Source organism: Periophthalmus magnuspinnatus, chromosome 15, assembly GCF_009829125.3.
Source record: "Periophthalmus magnuspinnatus isolate fPerMag1 chromosome 15, fPerMag1.2.pri, whole genome shotgun sequence".
NCBI lineage: Eukaryota > Metazoa > Chordata > Actinopteri > Gobiiformes > Gobiidae > Periophthalmus > Periophthalmus magnuspinnatus.
In genome coordinates, this window is record NC_047140.1 from 1492262 (window position 1) to 1503385 (window position 11124).

The window sequence follows — 11124 nt, forward strand, 5'->3', positions numbered from 1 at the left end:
CCAAATGTCATCGGCAGATTTCATGTAACTTTCAGGAATGGAGAATAAAATTATAGTTTTTAGAGTTCACTATCTCACTTCAGGACAGGGCTAAGGATTATTTTACTAATCAGTTTGGCAGTTCTGTGATTAACCATTTATTTGTTAGATCACAAAAACCCTGTGAATATGACAATCAGTAATCATTTTAGCACTACTTTACTGTAACATTGTAATGCCTTGGCTGTGGTTTAGTTAGTAGGCCTGTAACAATAAGTACTTTCCACTTATCATTCAATTTATGACAGAAAGAACAATTGCTATATTTTTAGGGCTCAATATTTATCACATATGTTGTATTTTCTACAGAAATATATCACTTTTCTTTCTGTGTTATTGTGACAGTCGTACTATTTATATCTTTGGTTTGGCAAAGTAGAATTCAAACCATGCATTCAAACTAGTTAAAACACCATACACGTTAAACACTCCCTTTGTGCTTTTTATTCAACTTCTATTGTCTTCTTTCACAGATGAAATAACCTGATGCCATTGTTTGAGCATTTGCATGTTTGTTGTAGATAAGTTTGGCTTGCTTGTTGGAAGTTTTATCTGTTACATTTCAGTCTTTCTGTATCTCCTCCTCGCCCTGATGGAGCTGGGCTGAAGGCTTCACAATCATGCTCATTGATAGCATCAGGAGTAGACACCATTTGGGCTTGTTTGCGCTGTATCTCCGTGCTCTGTTAAGCTGTCAGGTCGCTGTCTGCTTCTTGTTCTTGCAGTGTTTGAGATTCTCAGATACCTGGCCCTCTTTCTTCTCCTGTCTGTGTCCTGTGTTCACTACAGACTTTTTCCATCAGGGAAATCAAAGCATTCTGTAGTCTCTTTGACCCCATCTCTCCACTTTCAGTCTACATCATTTATATAAAGAAATCAAACAAAGCCTTCAAAGTGAGATGTTTACTGCAAGTGCTGGTGAGTGATGAGTAATTAAAGCAGAACTTTGTTACAGAGTAATTGTAGCACCTAGTTGTGCACCGAATGTGATCATCATGTGAATCATTTGTGCAGATCTTCCAGCCTTAATAGCATTTGGGCTATTGATTGACTATATTGTAAAAAGCTTCTCAAAAATATCCATATGGTATGTTATTTATAACGCCCTTTGCATTATAAATAACAGTTTGTTCTTAATGTTCTGGTAGCTTATCCTTGCACGGCATGCTTTATTAATTTCTCTTTGTTATTTGGACTGATTGGGACTTGACGAGTGTAAAAACATTTTATTTTTTTACATTATGAGAAAATTATGTCCACATATGAGGACATTCGTTCTATGTTTTAATCATTTTTATAGAACATAATAAAGTCACATTTGAATGATGATTTACAAAAATAATTTATTTAATGGCTGAATACAGCAACATTTCCCCTGAGTAAAAACAAAATGAGAAACAATTGTGCCTCTTGGAACAATGTGGCTCATTTGAAGAGATGCTGACAGGTGCAGGAAGTGGCAGTTTAATGTCCTCACATGTGGACACCAGGACCTTGCAGAAAAAAAAAAAATGTATTATGGCAAAGACAGCCCAAAATGTGTTGTTAAATCTGTGGATGCCAGGTTCTAGGAGGAAAAATAAGGAATAAGTACAGATGATCTGTTGCTCCCATTATTAAAAAACAAATATATATATATATATCTTTTTTGAAATATCTACACCTACAGTACTACTGGTCTCCTCGCAGTGGATCTGTATTTGCTGCACAAAACGTCCATTAAAATAATCAAAATTTTCTTGGCTGGCTAATCTTTATATTTAACTACACTAACGGTCAAAAGTTTGGACAAACCCTCTTGTTAATTTTATTTATTTTTTCATTGTTTCCTACTTTCAACTTTTTTATACATACACAAGTATGATGCAAGTTATATGGGATTATGTTGAAAAGGAAGAAAGGTTAAATAACTGGTGTGCCTTGGTTGTTTTTTTTTTTTGTTTTTGTTTTTTTTTTTGTTATTTAGAGTTACTTTTTGTTTGCTACATCCCATGTTGTGTGTGCAAACTGTGAACACACCCATTATGTAACATGGGTTAATGCAGTGCAGTACTCCAGCTTTACCAGTCAACTAATTGCTTACTAACCTTAATAAGTAATTGATTAAACTTGATACTAGAAATACAGTCATGCCCTCAAACATGACAAAATGCAGCGCAGTTAAACAGTCACCTGATCCGCGAGCACAGCTGTTGACAGAGCAAATATATTTCTACAATAAACATTTAGATTGGAGCTTCACCTTCACACATCAGCAGCTCCTGATTTTGATTCCTGTTTTAGTATCTCTCTGAGGACACACAGGAGTTGGAAGAATATCTGAGCTTAACGTTCCCCAGATGTCATACAGTTCTGCTTTTATGCCTATAACCCAAACACTATTAACATGTTGTACCTCACTGTCTAAGTTAGTGCTTGTTAACCAGCTAACTGTCATAATCTATCACTTTGAATGTAACCCTGACTCCATCCACTCCACTGTGACCAATCTCTCTGAAGGAGCGGGCACATAGGCCACTTTCCATTGCTTTTGTATTCAAATGAGAATAATATAGATCATATGTCTTTTGGTGGTAAAGGAAGTCTGCGGAGAAAGGCCTCTATGGTATTTGCATATTTGCGTTTGAGAGAAATATTGTAGTTTATTGCTTTGATGAGATTTTCCCTTCAAATGTGAGTAGGGTAACATGAACGTGTGATTGCAAAGGCTCCAGACAGGATTCTTGGGGTTCCTCTTCTGTGGTGGTGCAAAAGAACAACAGCCAAAAGTCGTATTTTTGTTATTTCTGTAATTTCCAACAAGCACGGGGTTAAACTGTCTTTGGCTCCACAGTTGAAACCGCGTTTGTTTATGTTCTGACCATGAAACTCACCACAGAATAACATGGGAGCGCACTTGTAGGAGCAGAGCTGTTTGGTCTAGTCTGCCTCACAGATTCACATGCAGCAGGCCTTTGAAGGAGGACGTGAGCCGAGCAGTGGCCCTGTTACACTGTGTGTGTGATAGACATGGAGATTAGTCACAGTCAGGCTGCACTCTCACTACTCCTGTTGGCTGCACCTTACTGTAATGTTCATGTTACTAAAGGCCCGATGTACTTACAATGAGACTTACTAGTGTTTGAATGCAGGAGGGTCTGGGGTCAGGCACACTGTAAATCATTTCTCTGTCAAATGTTTTGCAGATCCAGTTGCAGATACTTAAGTGTCTCTAAAGCCACCATTTCCTCTTGGATATCCTCATATTATTCAGAACAAAATCACCTCAGTTAAACTGTGTTTAGTGCTTTGGACGTGGATTCTACATATATCTTCGTCTGCACTGATTCTCCATCCTCTTATTTTTTTCTGTTTCATTTTAAGCTGCCACGTTTTATTTTAACACAGATGGCAAATCCACCTGTCAATCACAAACACTGGAACTCCGCAGGAGACCCAAAGACCTAGTCCCCGACTATACATTTGTACAGTCATGAGGTTTGGTATTACAAGATATTTGAGTGCTTATTTAGATAAAAGAGCATAGCCACATTATTGCACCACCATCTTCACGTTAAGGTCCAGTGGATGTTAAAGAACATTCCAGATTGCAGTCATTGCTGCTCATTGCTTTCGTTGGGTGAATTTGACAACCTAAAGTACCTTGTATTTACGTGGACATCAGATTGCCATTACATCTCTTCATGAGCGACAGGCCCATAGAAGGAGAAAAAGACTTTTGCTCTTTTATCTGTAATAGGAACATAAACACACTCCCATCAACAAATGAATAAATGAGTGACTTTTACAATATTTCATGAGACCTGTGTGCCCCATTGCCTGATTTGTCATCCAGCGTTGATGAGCTGTCAGCAGCACAGACGAGGCTGAGGCACACCGTGATTTAATGCAGCGGAATGGTGAAGCACGGTACTGCTCCCATTGGGCTCCACTCAGATCTTTAGATGTGGCTCTGGCTTCAATTACACATAGCAACCAGATATTCCCGGGATAAGAGAGGAACACGCGTCTGTGCCAGGAAAGATTCTTTCCTCCATCCACTGTGCTGTGTGTCTTGGAAATCGATGAGGAAGTCACAGGTCAGTTTGATCATGTGACAGGTGAGTGAAGCTCCGTGCACTGAGAGCAACCTTGGGGTGAAGAATTGTTCGTTTCAAAGTTAATGTATGCATCAACTAAAGACAGCATTTGACAGGTAGAGGAGAGAAGGCTGAGAATATAGACTAGTCTTAGACACAGACAATTAACTGCACTGCTAATACCAAGTAAGCGCTCAAGATGAGAAAGGCTTTCCAAAGAGAGAAGAGATGTTTTCACTCTAAAACGTCTGTAACCTTCTTTTGCCTTCAGCGTAATCTTCTAAAAGGGATTTTTGTGTTGATTTTAGTCCATTCACTTCTTATACAACAGTTCAACCTCCACCAAGACATTTCTGAAGAAATAAATATGATCTGATAATTGTTACAGAAAGAATAAAAAATATACTGAAGAATGACCCCTGCCCCTTGTACCACTTATTTAGAGAATATCTCACATTGTCAGTGGTGACACATGAATTCTATAAAAAGTGAAATTTATTAGAAGGATTAATGTGGGACATTAGCAGAATGGAGAAGCGTGTGAGCCGATATAGTATTTTATTGGTATTCACATGTAAAAATGCAATTTAAAAGTTATCTACCTGTCAATCTGTCTTTATATACAGACATTGTTTCCTAGCACTTTTTTCTATAATTGATGTCTTTGCATGAATTCCTGTGCAGGTGTAGTCTTGTGAGTGCAGTTTGGGTCAGATACATAGAGATACATAATAGTTTTGAGAGCTTTTATCATGCCCCCTTTTAGTTCAATCGATTGGCAGGACAGGTCATTAGTCAACCAATAAATTCCTCAGTCGACTACAACCCTAAAATGTACATAGAAAATATAATAACACATACTTTTCCTTGCAAAGAAATCAGGACTTTTGATTGTACGGACTTTTCTGGGGTGTAATGTTGGCAAATTTCCCAATGCTGTCCCTTCATGTCTCACCACACTCAACTCTTTACATAATTTAAGGTGGTTACCCTAATTAAACTTCTATCATAATTTATACTGTACTAATTATAGTTGCAATCTGCAGTGTGTTTTTCCTCTTTTACACACACCCGCACACACACACACACACACACACACACTCTCTTAAGTGCACAAACCCACAGTCATCTGTCTCCATTGGAAGTTGCGTCTGCACAAAGAAGCACTTGTGTTACGATCTGCTGCACTCATTTGTCAGTTGTGCAACAGCGGGACGATCCGACACTCCATAAGCGGGTGGCACAGGGATGACCTAGACCATGACTGCTGCTTAAGTAATGGTGACACGTGGAATCCTCTTGTATATACATGTTGCACTGGAGGTGAAAGACACTCGTGCCTAACGCTACAGGAAATATTTTAATCCTGTATTTACTGATACAAGCGTTCTTTCCTTTAATCAATCTCTCGCTTCCTTTCACAGCCAAAACAGAGCTGGAGACGCAGGAGAGGCAGCTGGCAGACACTCAGAAGATGTGAGTCTTTGTTTAAAAACACTTCACAGGTCTCCACCGCCTGAAAAATGTCTATGGGCTTTTCTCATGTCTTGGCCTAGTGGCTTCAACAAAACAGTGCAAGTGTAACTGTAATACCTCTTAGATTTGACTGTTTGTGAGCAGTTCAAAGTATTTGCTGCAGAGGTAAAGGGTTGTTACCTCAGTAAAGGTACATTAAATGAGTTTTCTGGTAGGAGGGTTCACCTCCCACTTCTTCATAGAAATGCTATTGCTTTTCCTGCGATATTTCACTGTATGGCATTACAGTTGTTTTTCTTGCATTTATTCGTTTAGGTGTTTTTATTGCTCAAAAATACCTTGAAAAGCATGCATTATTTCTATAGTAGTGATCCATAAAAAGACACCTTGGCCCAGTCTGAAAACACAGACCTTTGGACATTAGGGTTTTCAGAGATGAGTCGGAAGACGGTCTGCGCTCAGAGAAGTGAGTGCAACTGAAAACATGTGGAAGTTTTGTTTTGTTCTTATGTACACTTTTAGTAAGAATTCCACATAAAGTTTTATAAATAAGGCCCTGACCTGAAACTTGGCCTGGTGGAGTTGCCTGCTTGTCTCCATGGAAAAAGTTAAATCCCATACAGTGGAACATTCCAGCCCAAAGCAATAACATCACCAGAAGTGTTACACAGTTACATAGATTTTCAGGGCATGTCCTGTGTTACTGCATCTGCAAACATGATTTTATAGGTGAATAAACAAATCTGTTGTTCCCCAAATCGAATCACAGTGAGTGAATAGTTGGACATAATGTATGTGACGCAATATCCATAGCTTTTGGCAGTAAGCTTTGGTAAGAAAACATTGGATGACATTCAATTGTTCAAATGGCTGTATGATTCAGTTCTTAGTAGTGACACCAGAAAGAGAGACTGTTCCTTAAAAGTTGGTGCTAAGATAATATCTTCTTTTTAAACAATCTAAGAATTCTGTTTTTGGAATAAAACCTCCCCACTTTAGCTGTAAAAGTGACAATTTAGTTGTGAATTTGCCTGGAAGCAATGCAAGATGGTTGGATATTATTGCTGCGACGGTGCCGAAACCCAATCCAGCTGTTTTGTCAATATTTAGTGCTGGCGGTTCCTCGTGTTACAGTGGTAGGTGCGACGCGTGGTGCCAGTGCTCTGAGCTGATGAGAGGCCCCTAGTGTGGTGTCTGCCTTGTTTATCTAAGCGCAGAGAAAGTAGACAGCTCCGGCTCCGGGCTTCTGTTACTGCCACCAAAGAATGTGTTCCTATAGCACACTCCAAACAAAGGCCAACCAAAGCTGTCTGGCTATTGATCCACTGCAAATGGCCACCACATTTAACACTTGCACGCGTGACATTGTGCCATGAGCTCACACTTGTATGTCTTATTTCCTGTTTTATTATATACACTTATGGATAAACACCACAAAATGCAACCACAGAGCTATATAAGGGGTGGACAAAGCTGGTATTAATTTTTGAGTTAATCTATGACTATAGCAGCGGTATGCGCAGTCATCTCGGCCTTGCACTTCAAAACACCAAAAATCTGAAATACTTTATAACAACTACACCTTAATTAGCCTTAATAAAGCATGAACAAAGACTGAATTCATAATAAATGTTTTATTAAGAATGATTCAGGCTTAATAACAACTTAATTAAGGGGTTAGGAGATAAGGTAGTAATAAGGTACTAAGCTCGGATCATTCTTAAAGGTGCTGTATGTTTTTAACAGAACTTGTTTATTTTAAACTGCGGTCCAAAGTTATTCCTCACTTACCTTCTGCCAGTCGAGCATCCTAATTATTCACCATGATAGAAGTGCTTTTTACAAGACCAAGACGGAGCTTTGCTGTCATAGTAAAGCTATCAACAAATACAGGGAACTCACTTCTTGATTATCAGACAGTAACTTACTTTCTCAGTAGATGCAGACAGCACACAACAAGCTAATTTGACCTCAAGAGCTGCTTAAACAGTATATATGTCTTGGTAAATGTTCTTGAAATACAATACAAATGTTGCTGAAATACATTTTTTGTATATTATGAAGTCTTTATCCATACTTTATTGAGCCATGAATAAGTGTATTTATTATAAAATGTTACCAAAAAGTCTCAGCCACTAAACCAGAAATAGGCACATTATACTAAGATTAACATTCACTGGGTTGGTTTCACAATAACTTGGAGTTTTGAAATGTTTTGTGTCCGCAGTTTCCTGGAGCTCAGTGTGTCTTTCTCGGTCAAACCCAAAGCAGGCGAGAAAGAGGTCTCCCCCAATACGTTCTTCTCCATTTGGCACGAGTTCTCCTCCGATTTCAAAGAGCAGTGGAAGAGGCAGAACAAGCTGATGTTACAGGAGAGGTAAGCACAGCCTGCCCGCTCAGGCAAAACATGTGTGAACTTTAATACCTCTTCTGTTGTACCACAATCCCACAAATTTTGAACTTTCTTACTTGTGCCAGAACTCAATTGCTGCTCCGGTCTCGTAAAACCTAACAGCTTATTTTGCATTGAGCTACAAAAACACATTAAATATGTAAGGCAGGCAACACAAATCTGACATCAATATGTTTAACAAACCTGGATGTAATGTTTAAGCATGGCATAAAACATCTGTCTCCATGGAGAATGTTCTGAAATATGGCTCTAACTTTCTGTTTCCATGGAATCATGCAGGTGATGTGGCACCTCCAGAAAGTTACATACAGTGCCTTTAACAGACTGATGATTAGAACAATAGAAAATCCACCAGATCTTACATTGACTTTTGAGTTTTTTTATTTACCAGGAACACAATTACACAACATGTGAACTGTCTTGCTCAAGGGTATAACATTGGTGATTATCAAGATTGTTAACATTCATCTAGTGATTACTATGTTATTATTTATTTTATTTTATTTATTTATTTATTTATTTATTCTTTTTTTTTTTTTTTTTTGCATTTACATTTCCAATAAGACTATTATAAACATTACGTTTGTCCTGCATGTCTGTATTAAGCCCATAGAATTGTGTCAACTGTGTGTGGAAATGAGCTATGCTATTTATTTCAAAGCGTTACAAATCGTCAGCATTTACATTTTGTCCTCAAGCACAATATCTTGAACCATTCATTCAATTTACAGTCCATGTTGTTTTGCTGCAGATCATATCGACTGCATACACATTCATGAAGGGAAAGAGGCTGGAATGACCCATATCAGAGGCCCTTATAATCAGAACCACACAGGCACCATCCACTGGGCTTATGGGGACTCGATGAAGGCAAAGATTATATTTGTTCCACTAACAAAACAATAATTGGTCCATTATACCAAATAAAGATGGAATTAGGATATGTATTTGTAGACAAAATGTCAAAAAGTGAAAACATTAAGTGCATGACCTTTTGGTTAAGCAGTGTATTGGTTTGTGATGGATGAACAGGTGAAGTGATCAACGCTTCTCAAACTGTGGTGGGTGTACTACAGGTGGTTTGTGGATTCCTCTGCAGAGTTGTTTCATTCAAAGTTTTATGTTTATTTCTGCCCTTTGGGTTTCTAGAACAGATATTTCATCTAATGGTCCTACTTGGACCTTGTTAGCCCTATATTATTGTTATAGACCTGGTTTAGATCTGGTAGAACTCAGAAGTTCAATTATGTTCTTATTTGGTACTCCATCCATCCATTTTCTTTTATTTATCCGGGGCGGGGTCACGGGGGCAGGGTAGTCTAAGCAGAGACTCCCAGACTTCCCTCACCCCAGACATGTCCTCCTGCTCCTCCGGTGGGACCCCAAGGTGTTCTTTGGTGTCGCACCAGGAAGAGGCCCTGGGTCTTCCCGGGGGCCTCCTCCCGGTGGGACATGCCTGGTATTTGGTACTTGGTGAGAAAATAGATAAAGATAAATATAGATATCACAATAATATTAACTATACATACTTTGTGTAGATTTGTATCGTTATTTATCATTCTAATTTAACTGGGCACTGGGAAATGCATATGTTTTATTTGACTCATCTGCTTGTCACATGGCCTGTGTAGATTTGCTTAAAAATGACAAATCATTCAATCTAAAATTAGCTTAGACAGTTTTCATTTATGCAATTCCCTACCTTTTGTTTCCCTTTTTTAAAAAATACTATTTCAAACTAAAATGCACCAACATCTTCTCAAAAGGATGTGTCTCATATATTATGTGATGGCACACAGATATATTTTTATAGTGTGCATGGTTATCTTTATCTTCACACAGTTTTGTTATCTTTGTTCAGTGACACAATTACACTGTCTTTTTTATGAATCAGAGTGAGCATGCTTAAATGTCCTCTTGATTTCATTTTCTAGGGTCAAAATGGCTGAGGAATGCTTCAAACAAGCCAGAGAGAAGGCTTCCTACAATGTGAAACCCAAACATGCAACTGGAATAGTACGTTCTGGTTTTTATGACCATCGTTTAAAACCCCCATTTCCACTGCTACCTGTTCAACCTTAACTTCTCCCCTGATGCAAATTGTCTTGTAACCCCCAAGATCCATTCCACATTACCACCACCTGGCTTCTCCGCACCGTGCCAGTTTTACCAGCGCTTTAAATAATCCAGATGTGTTGCTTTGTTTCTCTCGCAGAAAGCCAAGTTGGGCCAGAAGATCTGACGCGGGAAGGTGGAAAATCATCATCAAGCATCCTTTCGCACTTGCGCTGTTTAGACAGTCTTGACACGGGCCATACGTCAATTTGACAACATTTATTTACCCCGAGTGTTTGTTTTCAATTGATTTAAGGTCGCTGTTTATTGTGAGTGGGTCCAAAGTGGATCTAATGTTGATACTGAAGTGAAAAAGTGCTCTCGTTTTAGTGTTCTTTGATAGTGCCCCTGTAATTCCAATGAAATATGCCTACCACAGGACGCCGTTAAGCTGACAGGATTTATTAAAGTCAAAATGGCTCCAGAAGCACTCTCCAGTACTTTATACAGAGCTATTTTAGTGAGTGGTACGTTTACATGTGCGAGCAAGAGAAGCACAGCCGCCTGAAATATTGTGATGTGGTGCGGGAAGATCACACGGAGCCATACATTAAGTGCCTTATTACGCAGTCATTTGTCGAAAGGACAGCGTACACTTATGGGACCCATACATAGAGTCAAATCATTGGACAAATTTTGTTTGAAAAACATTTGTGTTTATGGAGGAGCAAGCTTGAACAAGTATGTCTGACATTTTGTATAGTTCCCTTGTGACTATTTCTGCTTGCTTAAAGTGTGGTAATTTTTGATAAATAATAATATAATTATGTTTCTATGCAGTCATTATCTTTCTTATCTATCTCTGCTTGCTTGTACAAACCAACATATTCTGAAAATGTGACTTTCTTGTGCAATACAACCCAAATTTGTCATAATCTGTCTATTTATGACACCAAATATTGAATAAATTTTACTATAAATATTTTGATGCATGTGTTGAAATCAGAGAACATAAAATACACATTGTTGTATATGAAATAGATTTAATATATTTTACATACA

At 38.4% G+C, this 11124-nt stretch overlaps 1 protein-coding gene across 1 annotated transcript in view; it reads left to right on the forward strand.

Moving 5' to 3' along the window:
• The window catches only part of fmn2a (formin 2a), a 42832-nt gene extending 31856 nt beyond the window's left edge, over positions 1 to 10976 (forward strand). The window contains exons 14-17 of the mRNA XM_033979728.2: positions 5543 to 5594; positions 7822 to 7971; positions 9942 to 10023; positions 10223 to 10976. Of these exons, the coding sequence (XP_033835619.1) occupies positions 5543 to 5594; positions 7822 to 7971; positions 9942 to 10023; positions 10223 to 10249 (311 nt within the window). The 3' untranslated portion in view covers positions 10250 to 10976. The remainder of the gene's footprint in view (positions 1 to 5542; positions 5595 to 7821; positions 7972 to 9941; positions 10024 to 10222) is intronic.
• Positions 10977 to 11124: the final 148 nt, after the last annotated feature.